Source organism: Pagrus major, chromosome 6 (assembly GCF_040436345.1).
Source record: "Pagrus major chromosome 6, Pma_NU_1.0".
Classification (NCBI taxonomy): domain Eukaryota; kingdom Metazoa; phylum Chordata; class Actinopteri; order Spariformes; family Sparidae; genus Pagrus; species Pagrus major.
Window position 1 is genome coordinate 33,068,056 of NC_133220.1, and position 21,406 is coordinate 33,089,461.

The 21,406-nt window shown below is 40.5% G+C and overlaps 1 protein-coding gene and 1 long non-coding RNA gene across 2 annotated transcripts in view; one reads left to right on the top strand and one right to left on the bottom strand.

Annotated features, from left to right (window-relative positions):
* The window catches only part of epha8 (eph receptor A8), a 127,527-nt gene extending 127,063 nt beyond the window's left edge, over positions 1–464 (top strand). The window contains exon 21 of the mRNA XM_073468001.1: positions 350–464. Within this exon, the coding sequence (XP_073324102.1) occupies positions 350–464 (115 nt within the window). The remainder of the gene's footprint in view (positions 1–349) is intronic.
* A 10,596-nt stretch (positions 465–11,060) lies between these two features.
* Positions 11,061–13,382, bottom strand: LOC140998640 (uncharacterized). Its single transcript, XR_012179449.1, has 7 exons — positions 13,262–13,382; positions 13,051–13,160; positions 12,874–12,944; positions 12,047–12,102; positions 11,897–11,956; positions 11,300–11,444; positions 11,061–11,212 (listed from the first exon to the last, which is right to left on the bottom strand). It is a non-coding gene; the product is annotated as an uncharacterized lncRNA (long non-coding RNA).
* Positions 13,383–21,406: the final 8,024 nt, after the last annotated feature.

Below are 21,406 nucleotides of genomic sequence, written 5' to 3' on the forward strand. Positions count from 1 at the left end.
TGTATAGCTGCAAGCTGCAGTCGAACACAAAGATATGAGAGTGGGGAGAGCGAAGCAGAACAATAAAGTTGAGGCCAGACAGTGAAACAATGAGCTGAAACTCACTTTAAAGCTCCTTAATGCCTAATGTGTTCTAAAATTCTGAATTCCTCAAGTCATCGGTTACAAATGGAAGATGTGTTGGTTTTGCATCAACTAAAAAACTAACTAACTAAAATAATTAAAATAGAAGCTGAGTAATAAGTGAAAGCTAAATTTGCTTAAATTTGGGCATTAAAAGCCTCTAATTAAGGCCATCGTGGATCACTAAAACTCTGTTTGCGTGTTTCTACCCGTGTGTGTCTTGCAGGGACATCCAGCGGCTCGGGGTGACGCTGATGGGCCACCAGAAGAAGATCATGACCAGCGTCCAGCTGATGAGGGCTCAGGTCCTCAACAAGAGTGTGCCGTCTGTGCACGTATAACTCCAACACTGAGGATTCCTCCTGCTGAAATCTAGAAACTAAGGCTTCTACAAGGTCTGAAAGGGACTCCTTGGAATTTAAGATGATCTGATCTATGGGAGAAGAAAATATAAGGGAACAGTACAAGCCTTTTTCCTCAAGAAATTGAAAAACAAAACGTGAAAGGTTTTAACTATGGAGCAAGTAAACATGACTTTTTTGGGACCTTTCCGACCTTTCATTTCTTTTCCTATCCGATTGCATTTTCTGAGTTTAAATGTCTTGTTTATAAATGAAAGACTGCCTTAATTACCACAAATTATTTTAATTTTATTGTCTACATAGAGAAGATAATTTATCAATCATGAATTTATCAGAGAAATATCATTTACTGAACCGGGCAATAGCAAGAGTACATGGAGTGATGTAGAGGCTGAGGGGGGTGTTTTCAAATGTTCTGATGACACTCACTGCCTTTCCTGCAGTAACAGCTCGAGGAGAACGAGGCCCAGAATGAGGCTCGAGTCAGAGAAAGTGGAGAACAGTGAGATAGGGCTCACCCGAGTTGCCAGATCGTCTCCACAGCGGAGAAGACCTATTTCACCCCAGGCTATTAATACCAACAACAGGCACATTTCTCTGCCGTCCAACCTTGATGAATGACCCCAGGAGAGCCCTAGAGCCCTCTGCCCAGTTCGAAGCTGCGCAGCGCACAACTACTGTACTTGGAAGATGTGTTTGATTCAGTTACAGTGCACTTTATTCTACAATCTCTCTGTGTTGGGTAGGCTTTGCAGTTGTGTCACAAATCTCCTCTCAGCCACAACTGGAGCCACAATGTTGGTCTGTTGAAGAATTAGCTGTTTTAAAATATTACATAAATAATGGCTAACTATATATTATAAAACCCAACCCTCTAAAATGTATTAGTGTTATAAGTAGATCGCTCATGAGATTTATTTTCCAGTTTTCATCACTGTGCAGTAAACTGAAAAGAAAATGTGTAAATTACTTACAGTATGTGTTTAAGTATGCATACAAACTAATATCGGCAATTTCAAATACTGTAATAAATACTACATCTGATGCATTTTCAGTATATTTGGGGATTTCTTGGTATACCTCCTTTTTTAAATTAACTCCAAATGCACTGCTGTTTAAAATGGATTTCAAATCAGGTTTAAATGTAATGCAAATACTGTAGATTTTAAATGCACTTCAGGTTTTGCAGGTACTTCTATCGGTTTTGATTGTGGAAGTGAATTCTTGATCTTGGGAATATTACTTTGATAAATTAATCTTAAAGGAGCAATTTGTAAGATATGGCCTGAATTTAGGTTTAAAACCATTTAAAATATTAACGTACATTATCAACCGAGTGTGAAGAAACAACAGAGTTGACTTTATGTCAAAGACGTCCATGTACTGTGCTGCAGAGAGTTCCACTGAAGTTAGTGTGCTAAACAGCTAGCCTGTCCTTTCTCCTAATACCACTTCATACCAGCAAGAGATGGAAATCCAATAGCCCCCGTGGTTTTAGCTGGGAAATATATGCCAGCTGTTCGTGTTATAAAGTAACCACCTGTCTTTACTCGACAGAAAAAATACGACCATACAACTCCTGAATTCAAGTTTCTCTCCGAACGAAGACTATGAAGACGAGCATCAAGCTAATTCAGGAGTTGTATGGTTGTATTATTTCTTCTACTTCGCCTACTTCTCAAGGCACATCATGATAGCCAACATGCGTCCCTCGTTAACTCATTGCAAAACACAGTTCATTCAATGTTGACATAAAAAAAAAGTCACCAACACAGTCTCGGTTTGTTTTTCAACAATCACCTCTGGTTTGGTTGAGATAATCCCTCAATTCACTGACTAAGATGTGAAAATATTTCGGGTATACACCCCATTTTCACCCGCGACTCTCTCCCACTCTTCTCCCACTGCAAGCCTCTCGTCGTGCTTTGTCTTCTCGTCCCCGAAATCATAGTCCTGGTAAGAGCTGCTGTAAATCACCTCCACACTGTATTGTGTCTTTAAACTGACTCAGTCGGTCTTGGAGGCCGGTTCAATGCCTGTAGGTGTCCAGCTGGGTTCATTCTCAGGCTGCAAAATCCAGTTGAGCTGAGCCCTGTCACCCGAGGTGAACACTGGAGACAGGTGGCAGTATTGGTGATGGCACCCTGTTCATTCCAGTGAAAGCTGCTCAGTGGAAATAATATCCACCAAAATATCTCGATTTCCGGGGGAAAGAAAATACCTGGCTCTTCCGTCTTGTGCGGCCTATAGAGCGTGCGCCTCGCAGCAAAGAAATTTTGCTTTCGTCTTTCAGATGCTTCTTTCACAATGTGGGAAAAAGTATTTTTGGGCCACAGTGCATCATGTGACGATGGTAATCCACAGTTAGGCCTCTCCAAAAACTGGCTTCAAAGCCTGGTGCTCGTCGTGGTAGCTTGGCGGTGACTCCCCCTGTGATCTGATGTCCTGGTCCAGACAAACTCTAGAGCCATGAGCTAATTAACTACAGCCAAGGAAAGCTAGCAAAAAGCAGCAGTCAGTCCGTCTGGTGATATGATGCCCCGTATGTTTTTGGCTACCTTCAAATTCTGGCCATATTTTATAAATTACAACTTTAACTAAAGGTTAGCCAACTTAGTATGTATGACCACTTGTCATCAGGTGACCAAAGTTCCATAGTCATAGTAACGTCATGACAACTGAGCAAAGTTGAAGAGGTGGTAGAGTGTGAGATGTGGTTCAAGTTTCCAGAAAAAGCTGGTAAGTGAACCTGAATTAAGATTATTTTGTCAAAGTCTTTCAGTTCTATTGTTTCTCTAGTTCACATATATTTGAAACTACTAAAAAAAAATGTTTAAATATGTTCTTTAATATATTACAACAAATAGCCTACTTCTCAAGGCACATCATGATAGCCTACATGCTTTTTCTTCTACTTTCAAAAACAAAAATACATTCTCATGCTACTTAGATTTTGAATGCATTTGGAAGATCCCATATATCGAAAATGTATTTGAAATGTACGATGGCCAAAGTTTACATCAGCTAACATTTGGTTGTAGCTTTGTTTGTCTTCTAAGTAGCTGGCAGCTAGCTTATTTTAGCAAAGCAGCTGCTATTGATGTTGACTGACAACTAGATGCTAACTCTAGCCTCTATTACATTATGTAGTGTGTAAGCCAGGTGTACAACAGGAGAATTCTAATTAGCTAAGCAGATATTGATTTATTAGTGAACTGCTGCTAAGTCTAACGATAGAATCAGTCAGATGTGGTGGTGAAAATAAATATGTGTAAAAGAAGGCAGCACAAAGTATCTTTCTGCTGAATTCTTTTTCTACCCTTAAAACATCTGTTTACAATGACTGTCTGAGGCCTACAACATGGCTGCCAGTGTGCCACTAAGCGCCTAGTGTGGGCTTAACATAATAATAGTCTGTGAATTTTTATCTAAATTTATCCTACAGTAGCCCGTGACTGCCAAACCCACAAAATGTCATTTTTATATTAACTTAAAAATTCCCTAAAATTATAATCCCTAAATTTCCTTAAATATTAACCCAGTATAAATATAACGTACATCTTTTTAGCTTTCAACCAAAATTAGATATATATTACAGTGGATAGTCCACTATATTCAAGTTTCAACATCTTCTAAGTACTATCTTGCTGAGAGGGTGTGCTACACCTGAAAGCACTCTCATTCTCTTGGCATTTCTAAACTAATTGGTACAGAAGCTTGTTTAATTCAGTGGATGTTCTGGGATCAACGTCAGCACTAATACTATTTTAGTGCAAATATTATGTACCCTAGAGTACTTATCTGAACACATGTTTTGTGTGAATGCTGGGAATATCGTACACATAAGCTACACAGACTGTAAAATAAAGTGTTACTTCTGATTAAATGTGAGTACACTGTTTGCCTCAGTGTTGATGAAAAGGTGAAGAACATGTTAGTTGAATGTTTGTATCTAAACGCTCTCAACAGTACATAATCAGCCCTGATTTATACCCCCTCTCCGTGCCATCAAGAGAATGTCTTTTTTCTTGTGCACCTCGGTAGGTTTTCCTCTAGATGATTGATGTCAGTTTTTATTAGAGAATAACCTCATGTTATTTCTTGAATATGTGTCATAGTGGCATTTCACTACTGGTTTCAAAGGATTTCTTTTTTCTTTAGGATGCTTTTGAAGACACTGGACTTGAACTGAAAACCCATATTTTATAAAGTTAGGATATGTTTTTGCTAGATGAATTGATTTATAATGTATACAGCGAGTTCAGTCACTGGAAGGAAGAAAAAAACAACAACGACCTGATTTATTCACATTTCATTATTTATTCATTCTCATTTGTTTTCCCAATAATACAACTCTGAGAGGTTTTATTGCAGTTGATGAATCATCCTTGTTGCTAATGATAAATGTGCAAACTGTCCATAAATACACAATAAAGGAACGTTTGTCTGTGTGTGACTGCAACAGTGATTTTCCGACTATTTCTAATACAGTAGAGAGCTGATGTCCCATTGCACTTCAGGTCCGAGTACAGCTCGTGGGACATGTAGTTGTTTGATGCAAACAAACTAATCATTGTTTTATGTTTGTTTAAAGCTGCATAGATATATAGTTTTTACATTAATGTATCAAATGATTGCATAGGCTAATGTGAAAGGTGATGCTCATAGTGACAAACCCATAGAGAATAATGATCCACATTTGATGTCCCCATCTCCTGTATGGAGTGATCTTGTGTTTTCTTTACCTTGTTTTGGTTTCCTGGACCAGAAGATTTGTTCCAGTCTACATTGTTTCTAGAAAAGGCAGGGTACTGATTTGATAAATCCACCGTACACTACCTTCCAAGCACCAAATGGCATGCATACACAGTTAGCAACTAGCTAAAAGACGCAAAAAGAAGAGAATTTTGAAGAAACAGTTGTGACGTGGACACGAACATGAATGCTAATGAATGCTAATGACTGAGTGAGTGGTGAAATTGCTTGCTAACACGTTAGCCACATTGAGGACTGGATACAGCATCTGAGGTGGAGTCTATTTCGTTCCTATGAAAGTTGCTCAGTGTCACATGGAGCCAAGGGGGGTTGACTTTCAGGTAAAACTACCCAGATATTCAGCACCGTGGGTCAAGGTCTACAAATTTCCACCTACCGAACCGGCTGACCTCTAACTTAGCCCTCTGCTAACGTAAATGGGGATAAAATTATTCATGCCTCTTCTAGACTTTCCAAAAATATTAAAAACAAATGGATCAAATTCTGATTGTGTCATTCTTCATTCCAAATGTAAGCTTGTTGGGGAAAAAAGCATCCTGGGGCCTTACTTGTGCATTATGTGACACTGTATTTACAAGGTTTAGTCACTATGTCAAATTGGCTTTTCTGACAGCCCTCACAGGGAGATTTGCTTGAGGAGTGGTGCATCATTTAAGCAATCGCCTCACATGGTCCAAAGATCATTTGTAATGAATTACTTTCCTGTGGTCAGAGAGGGCAGAGCTCAAGAAATTCATCTCCGACTCATCTCCGACAAAGAATACCATCATTCCTCACTCTGGTTGGTCACATACACGAAGCATATTTATATTCACCCCGAGGTGTTTGATCTGAACTGCAGCACCATAACGCTCACTCTGCAACACTCAGGTTGAAAACAATTGACTTTGACTTCCTTAATGCTCATTGCTGAGTTTTTGAGTAAATTGCTTTTTTTTCTGTGGGAATGAGCCCTGACCCAGCTCTGAAACATCATTTTGAGCTCCGCCTGAATAGGGAATGGGCCTGATGAATCTGTGTCTGAGTAATTGTCCTTTCCTTCACCTTAGGAGGGCTGTTAGGAGATAATCCTCTCCTTGGTGAAACAAGACCTAACACAACATCATTAATCTCATTACTAAGGCCGTGTTGCTTTGTTGCCACAGAGTCCCACGCCCAATTATCAGCCGCAGCCCTGTCCCCATGACGACGTAGAGTTCCGCCCATCTCTAACGACCATCTACACTGTCCCCTGATTGACTTCACTGAGAGCGGCGGTGATAGCACTTTGTATCTGCAATCAGACACCCTCCGAGCCTCGGCTGTGTCCGTGTTGCCGCGTCCACTGGATAGTCCCTCAGTTTACTGCGAACCGAGGACAAAGCTGATCACGACAAGAGTGGTTTTGCCGTTTCTTATCGCCTCACAGCAGGTCCACATCATGAGGGAGCTGCAGACAATGCAGATGGATTTAAATGCTCAAGCATTTATTGTCAAGTTTGCTTCTATCGTAAAAAAGCAACAATACAAATTCATTAACCAGCTTTCAAATCTGTGTAAATCTCTGCACATTCATAATGAAGTCTTTGTGAACAACCTTGGAACAATGCATGTGTATAGCTTGCCATGTTGTAATTCCACCAGTATATTTCATCAAGTAAACAATCATGAGAGCTGAGCAAGAAGCAGTCACTGGGGACTACCTTGTCAGTTCACTCTGCCTGCCGCTATAGGTAGTTTTAGTTCTGTTCTTTATTATTTTCACACTGCTGTGAGGGGACTTTTCCCTAAACAAAACACGAAATATCTTTCAGCTCCACTACTTTAAAACACTTTATTTGACAGAATGGGGAAAAAGGTGTGCAAATTCATCACTGACTGGATTTTATTGGATTGACCTGCCACTGTTCTACACACAATGTGATTTATACGCTATGAGAGGGAGGGAACACTCTGTATTCAAAAACAAACTGTTGAATAAGCCTAAAGCTCTCAGTTCAGTGTGAGGCCACCCTGCCTTTTCTGAAAAAAGAGAGCAATAACATGCAGGCGTTGAATTTTGTGCAGTGCGTTTTGTGTATCCTCCTCAAGGAAATAAATGACTTCTGGAAATGTGCCACGGAAAAAGAGGCTTTCCCCATCTGGGGTTGGACCTGGGTCAAATTACTAGTCAATGTGTTTACATGCATTTTAGTTACTGTCTGTTTTGTGCAGGTATAAACAAGAAATCTGTTTGCTTTTCATCAGGGTGGGCGATAAGAAAAGCCTTATTATCCTCACCAGATTCCTCCAGGAGAAAGCAGATTTCTTAGTGATGTGCATGACCAAGACATCTAACAGGAGAAGTATCATTAGAACAGCGGGGGGTATTTAAAGCAGAGATTATAATTATACATAATAATACAAATGTGTGGATGTATACAAACTGACAATTCTGAATCTTTCTTTTCATGAAGTAGTCTCCGCCTAAGTCTAAGTAACTTTCCATGGTTCAGTATTGGCCAGATTATTTATAGCATTCAGACACATTTGTGAGGTGAGGAAACACTCTGTGCTCTCATTATAGAGCCTGTCCTCTCACTGCACTGTCACTGTAAAAGCTCTGACACACACATACATATAAATGCACCAAAAATGAACAGGAAGCAGCCTTGTATCAATGAATATAAGTTATTCTGTCAAAATAAGGTTTTTGGGAATCACTGGGCAATCAACATTTTCAGTTGTTTAGGTGTGAGGATGTGTTCCAGTAAAATGAGACTATAACAGTGAAAACTGTTTTGTGACCTTTTATTAATTGTACCAGTTTCAGAAATCATAGATACAATGCAAAGTGAATACGATTACCAATACTAACAGTGCACTACTTGGACTATCACTGTTTTCACTGTAACCATGGTTTTGGTAGGTAATGTTCAGGTTAAAACTGGGCTAAATTTGTTAGAAAACTGTGACATCTGTCTTCCATGTAACAGATATTTCAACGTGTACTTTGGACCTTGACATTAGGATAATACATGTGACCTAAGTGACCCATGAGAGGTGAGAGAAGGTAGAATTTTAGAAACATATAGAAAAATGTGCATGAACAGCATTTAATCTTTCAGTTTATTCAATGATGAATAATAATTTGAGAGAAGAAAAATTAAATGAGAAGTATAAAAAAAACATGGAAAAAGTTTATATACATACAGAATTGAAGGGATTGGAAAGTACAAATAAAATATGATTTTCTTTATATAACAAGCAATGAATGTACTTTACAGAAAGGTTCATCAGTGTTACTGTTACAATGTACATTTAACAAACACAAAAAGGAAAAAAATATTGATTTGGCATAAGTTCTGCCAAATAAGATGCCACATTCCCAGCAGACAGTGAATCTTACAATAACTTTTTTGTACATTTTGTGCAAACACTATTATGTTATGCATATATTCATGAGTTAATGGTGCTGCTCTGTAAATAGGTCATATATAATTCATGAAGTACACACAGCCTGACAAACTAAATATAAATCCAAAAGATATGTAAACTTAAGAGTCGATATGGCACTGAGTCCTTTGGATTCTGTATCTGTGTCACAGGGTTGTAGATGTGGTCGGGTCATGGTGTTATTCCACCAAAGGAAAGTGAAACAGATCTGTTGAATCAGCCACAACAGCTTTTCCTCGCACTGAAGAGCAGCTTTGTACATCATTGTGTTCCGCTGAAAGCTCTAAGTGTCAGCATAAGTGTTTACCAAATAACGTATGTATGCCGACGAATAAATAGTAATCACTGTGTAAATGTTTGCCACATGGTAACAGATTTAAAGCTGCACACGTCCAATTATTCATGTGTTTGTTCAGAATGAATTGCATTAAGCCATTATATTGACGCAAAGATTTTAATCAGACTCGGTTGGACATTATTTCTCTCACTGAATAAACATCACATTTGCCTGGAAGTCTCAGGCTGAAACACAAGTTCAATTAGCAGGCACCATTTAAGAGTGAATCATTAAGTCATTGAAATAACGTCAAGATTGTCACCATCTATGCCAGGCGTCGTTGACTCCTGTTGCTAAAGTGGATAAATATCACTTAAGATTTGAAAATGCCTTTACTTAAAACAATTTTCTCCGAAAGTACTTTTCAATATATGGCAGTTTCATCAGTCCATGACAAGTGGTATCCTACAGATCATTGCTTTCATACTTATATTTGTCTGCATGAAATGAAAGGTAATGTCAACCATTAGAAAATTCAAGCCAGATATAGTTTCATCTATCTATCTATCTATCTATCTATCTATCTATCTGTCTATCTATCTGTCTGTCTGTCTGTCTGTCTGTCTGTCTGTCTGTCTGTCTGTCTGTCTGTCTGTCTATCTATCTATCTATCATGTGGTTTATGTACAGCGTTTATTTTGCTTTCACGCTATTAACCTCAAAATGAGCTTTGATGCACAGTAGTTAATGTGGATAATCAATAACACAGAATAAACAGAATCCCTAACACACAGAATAAACTTTTGACAGTCCCAGAGAAGCTAGCCCAATTTCAAGATCAGTTAAAAAAAAGAGGAGCCTGCTGAGTTGTTTGGGTAGTACTCATGCCACGTGGCAACAACAAGGAGAAGATGTGAAGATGTGCGCTCATCAAAAGACCCTGAGCGAACTTGAGATGGGCAGTTTCAGTGCTGTGTTATTCTCAGAATCCACTAATGCAAAAAGTAAAGCTGCACTAATTAAAATTGTATATTACCAATGGATCAAATGACTGTGTTATGTGACAGGTGTAGTGATGAACCCACAGAGAATTATCAACTTTCAGCTCATACCCTGCAGCTAGTAATGTTAACGGTCAACTGTTAGTCAGTTAACCGTTGAGAATATTTTTGAGCAGTTACCAATGTTGGCCTATAGGTTAATTTGCATACAGAACAAACTGTCTGCTAAAGGCTTATCTAAAACAGTCTGAAGTAAAAAGTGAAGCACGCTAAAAGAATCTCAGTGTGAGAACATTCCGTCCCTAAAGGCAACAAGGTCAAATGTAAGTTCAAATGTGTGATGCTACGCTCCAGCTTAGTAGTATCACTAACACTGTGCTGCACGACATGGATAATAAGCACCTTGCTACCATGTCTGAGGATGGCTGACAGCTAAAGATTACATCGCTGCCAAGTGGCAACATCCGCGGTTGAGAAATGAAGTCAATTGAGAAGTACCAAAAACTGCCGTTCTCAGAATGGCCTCTTGAGGCTGGCTCCAAAGATGAGCTGGTGCCCATAAGAGCCCATGCTAACATGCCCAACTGTAAAACAGAAATAAACTGTGGGGGGTTGAATTTTTATACAACTCACTCATTGCATTAAGGCTTGAAGGTGCATTTTGTCAGATCTGGACAAGTTTAAGTTTAACTTTCTAACAAACTAACCCTATCAACAGAGTGCGAAGAAGTTACAGTTCTGGCGTTATGTCCAAGATGCCTACACATTGCATTGCATTGATATCCAAAGCTAAGCAGCCCAAAGCAGCTAGTACGACCTGTACCTTCTGTAATAAAGTCTGTAATAAGTCTTCCTGGCCTGAGAGGCAATAGTGAGTCACTGTCACCTCTAGTGTGCCGCAGGAGAGGATGTAGAAGTCGAGCCGACCAGAGTGAGCTGCCCTTATGCTGTGTTCACACTAGATTACATACAAAGTCAATGATAATGTTACAATTAGTAAAAGGTATGAACTTGTATGTACTTGACCCAAGGAGCAGACACCAGAACAGGGAGAAGGTTTAAAGGATTTATTTGATTGGTAAGAGGCAGTCAAACGTGGCAGGGAGCTCTGGCTCTGGCTGGTGAATCCAGGGGAGACGAGAGGCAGACTCACGAAGGTGGAGGTAGCGGGCAAGTTGAGGCTCAGGGGATACAGTGCGTGAAGGCTGGCGGCCGGGTCGTGCAGTGGGGACAGAGCGCAGTCCAGAGTAGCGGTTTCACTAGAGAGTAAAGGAGAAGCAAGGTTAGATGAACGGGATCACAAGAACAATTAGAGAGACTCAAAAACACATAGTTCGACCATGTACCACTCAGAGTAGACATAATAATCTGGCAGCAAGCAGAGGGAAGACCGGGGTATATATGTTGGCGCTGCTGATTAGATGCGCTACAGGTGTGTGTGTCAGGTAGCTGTTCTACTGGAAATCCACGCCCAGCCTCACCAGAGCACCTCTGAAACCACACAAGCAAACACACACAAAAAAACACCAAAAATGGTCCAAATCATGACAAGTTCATGCACAAATCTGCAGAATGATTGCAGTCAGATCACAGAAAAACCTTTGATTTGGGTTCATACCGATGTGGTTCACAGTTATTTCTATTTGCATTACAAACATGTATAACCCTGCGATCTAACTTGCGTCAGATACACATCCGCGGCAGAGAAAAGAAGCAACTTAAAAATAAAGCTAGACAAGAATTCATTTTGCCCGGGCTTTCCAACACTTGAGTTTCTTTAGACCGTTGGCTGTTTACCAAGTAACAGGTAGTCGTGAGCTGTCTGCTGTCGACCTCAGCTGATTCCAGTCACTGAACTTTACCGCTGGGCTATGTGTGTGCTGTTGATGCCTTTGAGAGGATTTTTAATGCAAATATCGGACAAATAATTGTAATGCGGTTACCTGGTGGAGGGACGGACAGCTGCCAGCAAACTCTTGAGACATGGACCGAGGTCAGTGCTTCTGGACAGATAAACACCAAGAGTCGTGGAGAGCATAGACTTTGTTTTTTAAACCTTTGGGATTAAACATTGGATTGATCTTCACTCTCACCTGCCGTAATGAGCTGCAGAGGTGCCATAATCCACTGCAATGTACTGTAATTCTCTCTGTAAATGTAAATTGACAAATGTTACCCTTGGTTCAAAGATGAGCCAGAACTCCAGTATAAAGTTTTAAGACAACACTTGTTTCTTTATTTATACAAAAGTTATATTCAAATCTATTTATTTATTGGCACATGTAAAAGGAGCAATAATGATTAAAACATCTCCTCTAATGATCAGGATACAGCCGGCCTGGCTCCCTCGGGCTTACTGCGAGTGAGAGAGGGGATAGACAAAACAGTGATTTATAACATTACACACACGCACCTGGCAGTTACTATAACACGGCACCTCTATAGAGCAACCAAACACTGCACACGCTCAAATGCAACTCCTGCCGGTGTACACAGCAAACCCCTAAGACCCTCGAGTTAAGGCAGACTGAGCACGCTTGGAGATGGAAGCCGACTTAACATGGTCAATAGGTGGGAGAGTGGTAAAACAAACAAAACAAAACAAAAACAAACAAACAAACAAAATAAATGATGGCCCAGCTGAACAGCTCCGCTCTAACTTAACACGAGGCCATCAAGGAGCACAATCCTGCTCCGCGGTAGCTGCTCAACTGAACACATCAACTAAACCACAAAGAAGAGGAAAAAAGGAACAGCAGTCAGGCCATGCACAGCTGTTCCTCATGCACCTACAACACAAAACAAATACTGCTCACAAACAAACATTTAGCAAGCAAGCCATGCAACATACAAGCTATAAAACATCCATCATGCAATATTACAATACAGACAACACATGGAATAAAATTAATTATGTTACCATACGACTGTCACAGGGTGCACACACACACTGATCTGACCGACCCTTGTTGGCTCGCTTCCCTCCTGTAACTGTTTCAGTGACAACAAAAATGCAATATGGTCAGCATCAACATATTCACACACACATATGCTGGGGAAACAGTGGACACTTTATTATGCCTAGCAATCAACATACCTCCTGTTCACCAGCTCATTCCTACCCAGGAGCCCAACCTGCTCCGTGTTTCAGTGTATGCGCTGGGCACTTGTTGTGCAGTTTTAACATACAGGAACGGCACCTAACAACTTGAAACACACAACCACACAAATGTACTAATGTCGTGTGCCTCTACATATATTCACAATTTGCCAATTCTCAGTATGGTCTGAAAACTCTAAAAACTTACGATCGGCAGTGCCCTCACACAATCCTCCTCACCAGCCTGCAGCAAATCAGCCGGTGAGGACTTCAGACAGACAGCTGCCTTTCTGCCTGATTAGGGCCTCCTTAAATCTGCCTGTCCGAATTTATAACCCCGCCTCCCTCCAGCGGCTACACAAATAATGGGAGATGACAGAAGACGTTAAAGCAAGGAAATCATAATTTATTTGAACTAACTCAAAACCAACATATCAAAAGGTGGAAACAGAAGCAAATAAACAAAATAAGGAGCGGGGAGAGCAAAGAGCAGAGTTTACCCCTTTGTCCTCTCTCTCATCCCAAAGCTAGTGAGGTGTGCTCTTGTAGTACTCTACAAGAGCACACCTCACCTCAACCCCAACCAACGACGACCCCGACCCCTCCTGCTGGGCATCTGCAATACAAAAAGAAAGAAAGGCAAACAGCCACAAGAGGCATGGCCGTCACAACAGGTACACAGATAAACAATGCACTGCAGATAAACTCTTTCACCGCTCATTTTACACTTGAACCAAAATTGTCTCTTAACATTAGCTAATATGTTACAGCAGTTTCTGTCAGGTTTTGACACGTTGCCAACCTGAATACAGGAGAAAAAGGATAACACGGGGGGGTGTAATACAGACATAATATCAAATCATGGAACACAGTAAAACTAAATGTTTACATTCACAAATGTGGGCACACATTAGAGGGGATCACAAAATTATAAGCCTGCCTAGATTTGGTTAAATGATATGAATTACAGACACACTCACCCTCAGTGCTTGTTGTTGCTCTCTACCTGGCGGCTAATGTACAGTAAGGAAACAAACCAAACAAACCGCGGTCGATCTCACAAGAGTAACATGAGGCAAAATTTGTTTCTGCTCAAACAATGGTTGCTGCTCGCCGAGCCGTCACATTGCGGGAGACTGTGAGGGAGTTTGTTACTGTGACGCCTACAAATGTGTATGGTCACAAATTTTGAAATTATTATATTTTATGTGTTGTTTGTATGAAAGAGATGAGCCAACTTTATGAGTTTTCTGAGAAGAGTGTCAGAGTGTAGGTCGCTAATTCCACCACAAGAGGGAGTATCCCGTGTGTGAGCGCTTGTGGTACGCTGCGTCAGACTGACTTCCTCAGACAGCTACCAGCCTGCCATGGAGAACGCACGGAATGACTTCTGTCTCTTCTTTTCCTGTGAAAACAGGTCAGTAAAGTGTGTTACACGACCACAACTCAGGTATAAGGACTGTTAAACACCTGTTGAATGTATAAGTGAAGTTTTGGACGTAGAAATCGTGATGTAAGCAGTGAGAAGCGTAAAAGAAAAGTAGTTATGCTTTCCTCATAGAAAACAACAACACAAAATGGCGGTCTGACGATGCTTTCGCTAGCTTTGCTATGGCTCCTGGGCATTTATTTTCATTTTCTTTTGTGAGTGACTGTATATTTGAATTGCTATAGGAACCGAATTAAGGTTGAAGTGTAATATGAGTTCTGTGAAGGTGAATTTATGTGTTTTTGAGTGAATGTTCATGCTAATTACTGAGTCAGGTTAAAAGAGTATACCTACATGTTGCTATTATGGTGTTTAAGTGTGTAGATGTGTTCATACGGGCAGTAGTGTAGTAGAGTCTATAAAAAGGGACATTCCAAGTGTTAAAAACACAAGTAAAACATGATTCTTTTGGTTAAAAACAGTGGAAAAGTAACTGAGTACACAAATATCTTTTGTTTCATCCCGTGTTGGGAATGTGATTGAGTTTATTGATTTGTGGAATATGTTTAGTTAATGAAATAAGTCAGTGAAGAACTGAGAATGTAAAGAAAAAAATAGTAATATGCTGTTGAATAAAAGACAGCTACCAGCCTGCCATGGAGAACGCACGGAATGATTTCTGTCTCTTCTTTTCCTGTGAAAACAGGGCAAATTATCTTCTGAGACCAGGTGACTCATTGTGAGGCCTGTAACATTACCTCGGGCCCAAGTCAGTTCCACCATCAAGAGCTACTGACTAAACTCATGGAAGAGCACTCTGAGAAGAATGATGAGCTTCAAGTCAAGCTAGCTAAGGTAGAGACGCTGACGTTAGCTCTGACAAGCGCATTTATGTCAAACATAGTGCTTGCTCAACAGATGTATTGATAAATGTTGCCTTCTCACTTGTGAAGGTTTTATTGCACTTACAGGCTCAAGTGTTGTTGTTGTCAACTTGAGAGTAAACGCTGAGTTATCTTCACCTGATTCACTTTACTGTCTCCACCACCGCCTCTCTGCTCTGTTGACTTCTGTGTGTGTGTGTGTGTGCGCGCGCGCGTGTGTGTGTGTGTGTGTGTGTGTGTGTGTGTGTGTGTGTGCAGAAGCTCATCAGAGGAGAGGCTGCAACAATGTGATAATAAATTACACCAAGACATTAAAAAGTCCCAATAAAAGAACTGTTAGCATCGGAGCTTATCAATAGTACAGTATTTCATCATTTAGCCCCGGGACCTGTTCAATACCAGGTTTACCCTCATACTGCTTTAAGACGCGATCGATCAATTGACTATTTTCTTCAGGGGTGGCCTAGTTCCTGCTTTGTAACATCAGAAGTAACCAAGAACATTTGTATGCAGACTGCAGACTTGTAATAAAGAGATATTAGCTTGTTTGTCTTTTTTCATACGTTTATCTATCCTCCATCTACTCACTCATCCATCCTTATGTGCATTAACTAAAGTTGCATTGACAGCAGACTAATTAGTGTAGTCCAGACGTCTCCCCAGTCACAACCTCCAGCTCTTCCTGAGGGATCCTGAAGCATTCCTTGGTCAGCTGGGTGGACAGTCCAATCCCTCCAGCTTGTTCGGGGTCTCCTCCCAAACAGCATGGAATACCTTCACAAGGAGACAGCTGGGTGACATTTTGATTAACTTACAAACCTTGCGTACGCACAAAAAAAGGGCTTGAAATGTACATATGCCACTGTCTAAGCATAAATTGGGATTCATAAAAAAAAAAATCTCACACTTGATTTCGCTTCATATCAAATGTTAATTATAGATCCACTTTATCATAAACTTTCAAAACAGTAGTTGTGTGTACTTGCACTTGCAGTAAAGGATAATAACTTCATAAAAACGTTTTAACTGTAAAAGATAAAAAAAACAACTCAAATCTATGAATCAATATTTGATCAGCACTGTCTCACCATCACATTCACAACCCCCTGGAGCGCAGCGGAGAGGGCTGGACTGTTTGGTGGCTAACTGATGAATTTATTATCATCGTTGTAGAAATACATTATTACATCATATCACACATCACTTGACACATCACTCAACTTCCATTTTCAAATGATATCTCAGGGTGGGGGAGACCACTGATTGTCACAATTACTCTGGCAAGTGGAACAGTCAGTCTGATTGCTGTAAACATATAAATACTGTGGTGCCATTTGTGCGTAATGCTGCATGATGGATGCAGTCTTTTATTGTCCTCGCACTGCTGGAGGACAACTTGAATGACAGAATTAACAAGTGTTTTATAGCCTCCACCTCACCCACAAACACAAACAAAACAATGTCTTCGTCTTCCTCGCAGTCGTGACCATGATTTACTGTATTGATCTGTAGGAGATACACTAATGATAAATGTAATTTAAACACTCGTTAATGGGGCACCACCTCCGTTTTCGTCTATTTGAATAATCCGGAGGTAATTAATCAAATTCGACTGGACAAGTTTAACTTGTATCAATTCTATTCAATCTCATACATGAAGCAAGTGAATTCTACACATATCCATCGGTTCTCCACATTAAAAACAAACCTGCACAGACAAGGACACACGGTTAAATATGTTTATTGACTAAATAATTCAGGTTAAATAAATGAAATGGCAATTTAAATGAATAACAACAGGTAACAGAAAATATGGAATAACTAAGTAATGGGTTACTAGTGGAATATGGGCTGATGGTGAGATTATGAGTTAGGTTGAAGCATTTAAAGATTACGAGAGTAATTTTTAATACTAACGAGACCCTAACCGAATTTCTTTTAAGCTAAAAGATCAGAATCAGAGCCATAGACACCATCTCATGTATCATGTGTGAATCCAGCTGTTGTGAGTGATGGAGAGCCTACTTTCTCAGCCGAGTTGCGGGGCGCGGCAGCGGATTCCCTCGGGTGATTTGCAACTCTAGCTGGCGGTCCGATGGCCGGGGTCAGCTCGTCCGGTATCAGTCGGTTGGGCACCTCGGTCCTTTGTCTTAGGAAGAGGGCAGCTGGTCCCGTACCGATCCGGTGCAGATCTTGGCTCAATGCCCAGCGGGATGGTACCGCTAGCGAGCGCTGGGGGCTTGTCACAGAGTCTGTCTTTCGTTGGAAACCGCTTGCACGGTCTCGGACACAGCAAGTTGCTGTGTCGTGATGATGATTGTGATAAAGATGTTCTTCTTCGTTTCTTCGAGTGGTTTTCAGGCTCTGACTTTGTAAACTAGATTTAACTTCTTGAATAAAATAACTGAGGAGGATACGTTGATCAAGCGGATCTTCCGTTGTTAGTTAATGCAAGGTAATCTAAATTAAGTTTACTTCTTCAAAAGCGAGTTACGATACTTAACGGTATAAAACAAATTAAAACAGAACTTCGTTCTGGTACAAACTTAATAAAAGAAGCTAATCAATACTGCGAAAAATATAAAATGAGAAAAATCAACGCGTGAGCACTTCTGAGGAGATCGCTGTCTTGGAGCGTGTTTCAAAGTAAAGTGAAGAGCTTCAAAATAGGTTACAAAAGAAAAACTTAAACAAAACTTTTAAAAACAAAACAAAAACTAAACTAAACCTAAAACAAAAACTCTGGACCGAGAGACGTGATCTCTCCGTTTTATTACTTGCAAATCGAGGCGTGTCTAGGCGGGGCTTACCGGCTTTTATCTCCAAGATTTAGTGGAGGTGTGAAGATTCACAGAAACTCACTGAACTAAACCGTGCTTCACCTTCTCAGTTTCTCACCATGGCTCAATAGATGTACTTTGTCTATCATGACAAGGATTATGACGTGATTAAACATTAATTATACATATTCAGCTTAATACTTGTTAAAACAAAGACATATCAGAGTCATTTACTGGTTATAACCATGACCATATTAAACAGAATATTTCTCGTCCAACTGTATCAGGACTCACCATCAGGAGGTGCTGTGGTTCCACCGAACACAGTACAGATTAAACATTAAAATTTGATCTCAGTCAATCTTAATCGTAGAGAAACGGGAGAAAGACCAGTTTTATGAACTTCTCTTACTGTTTCTTAATGTGTTAGAAATAAGATTGTGAGATACTGACTTAATGGTTAATTAGAAATGGTCTGAAATCTGGAAGAATACAGAGACCATTTGGTTTGGAATGTGAGCAGATAAGGTACCAGGCATAAGTCGTAAACTAAAAAAGACAGAGTAACAGCATGGAAAAACACGTCAGAAGGTGTCCGATGTCCACTCTGTGGGTGTTTGTGGATCAGAAGTCGTAGAGACAGAGAGAAATAGGTAGAAAGTGATCAGGCGTGTTACTTAATCTGCAAATGTAAAGACATTGTATTAACACATTCTGAAGACATTCGTTCGTCCCTCCTGGTGAACTGTCACAGGTAGCTTCATGACCTGTGTGAGGAGGTTCTGTTCAAAGGGGAAAGAGAGTTCAGAAATGGGAGTTTAGTTGTAAATTAATTAAAACTGTCCTCGTTTGAAGTCTTTATGGTCCAGAGAGGCACTGTCCTCTCTGCCAGGAGATAAGATGTGCCTGAAAGGCGCCTCCTTCATGTAAATCTTCTTCATCCAGATGAAAAGGGTTAACAAGAACAACAAAGCCTCAAGCTAATGCAGAGGCGATGGACATAAGTTCCTACATATCCCCCACTTCGATCTGAATGACCGTAGTAGCGGGAACTTTGGATCGATGAAGTCATGATGTCCATCGTCGAGGAGCACAGGTGGCACACTTTATGATCAGAGATGGTGTCTGACTTTGGCATGTGCTAAGGTCTAATCATATAGTAAAGAAAAAAATAAGGGAAAACAGTACTGATAATACTAACTTGGTTAGTGGAAAGTTCTACTCTTAATCTTATAGAATTAAGGAGCCTGTTATAGAACTGTCAATAGTAACTGTTATCAACTAACTGTGAGAGTCGCTATCAATAACTGATCACTGCACTTGAGTAAGAGTGTTTTGCTCTAACTCAAGTGTGTGTTTGTCGAAAAATTTAGATTTCTTGATTTCATATTGGTTTGTGTCCAAATGATGGAGCTAAATTTTCAGTGTATAGGATAACGTTCTCTGGTAATGGTGGATAAATTTACTTCACCAGAAACAGTGGGATAAGATGCAGAAGAATCTTATTTATGGCTGAGCTGTTCACTGAGGATCCAATGTCTCTCAGCGTGTCTGCCATAACGAACTGACAGGTTGTGTGTGAGCATAATCAACTGACATGACTGAAAAGAGAATGATTACTCACGTAAATATTTATTACACTGTTCATATAGATGTACATTTCTGCTTATTTTCTAAAACTGAATGGGAGCAGCTGTAACACAAGCAATATCCCTTCAGGGATCACTAAAGTATTTCTGATTCTAATTCTGATTATAGCCAGGAGAGTTTTATTCAGAGCTTCACTGTGGGTTTCGACCACCAAAATGATGCTCTACAATGATTGGCTTATGTTTGTAGCACCTGCTGTTGTTGGTTGATCTGCGCTCTGATGTCTGGGATTTCAGCATGTAATTCACATTCATGGCGATTTTACTGTGAATAAACTTACAGCATGAACTGTAGAGAGTCCAAGATTTAACAAACAAAATATTCTTACAAGCTTTATAGCTGATAGCTTTATCAAGGATTCACCAATTAATTGTTTAGGTCTGCAACTAAATTACTCAGTTCTGATTGAGTGACAGTGAACTTCTGCAACTGCTGTAACCTGTAAGTCGAATCTGTCAGCCTGATAAACACTTTCTTTGTGTGTAGACGACAGCTGGTGATCAACAGTCTGGGATGTTCCTTGCGAACAATCTCAGAGTTTGGTTTTGATTCTACTTGTCAATTTATTATACACTTTGGACCAAAGGGCAAACGTGTTAGATTAACCCCCACTTTGAATCAATTAGTTTTGGGTGAATCAAAGGACTGTATTTAGTTAAGCAGGTTAAGTTAGCAGGTTAATTTACAAAGCCTGTTTCTCAATTCAACTTTGTAAATGACGCGAACAACAGTGACCTTTGTTGAAAAAAAAAAATTCTACTCGCGATTGGCACTTTTAGGTGCTTTAAAGGTTTTATCCTTATTTATGACCTATCAGAGAAGTTTGCATCCCTGTCAAGTCCCATGGGGTTTTTGTGTGGTTTCATCTGGTTGCGATGGATCCACTTAAGTGTCTGCTCTTTCTGGCCTTTGTTTACTTTGAGCTTTTGGGGCAGAAGCTTGCGGGCAAGTCTTCTGGTGTTTTGGTTGGCCTTTCTAGTCAGGGGAGCAGAGGTGTAGTACCAAATCTTGTCCCCCACTTCGACTTTGTCATGGGACACTTTTTGGTCATAGTAGGCTCTGTGGCCCCTTCGTGGGAAGGGAGCTCTGTGAAGCAGGTTTGACAGTTGGGCCTGACAGCAAATTGAGCAGTCTTTGATGTAGTTTGCTACATCTTCCTGCATGTGTGGCCAATAGGCTACTTGTTGGAGTGCCTGGTATGTTGCTTTGGCTTTTCTATGTCCTGCGCATGGAGAGTTATGGGCCTGCATTAGCATCACCCCCCTGTGGCTCTGAGGCACCACGAATGCAGGTGAAGTGAGAGCGTCGGAGACATGTACAAGGAGGCCCTCGACAATGCGCAAGGCAGTGCGTGCGTCATGCAAGCATTTCAAGTCAGGACCGGAACGTCTCGGTTCTGAAGGGTCGGCAGGAGCATTGGCTGCTGCCTGAGCTTGAGCGGCAATGCCGATCATTTGGGTGGGAGGGTTGGGAAAAAATTCAGGGTCAAATTGCCTGTGAGTTTCATTAAAGGCACCAGGTTTGGGTTCGAAATGGGTTATGTTTCGAGCCATTTTATCTACGTCCCTGTCGGAGGGGCCTCGCAAATATTGCGCGCTTGGAGGAGGGAG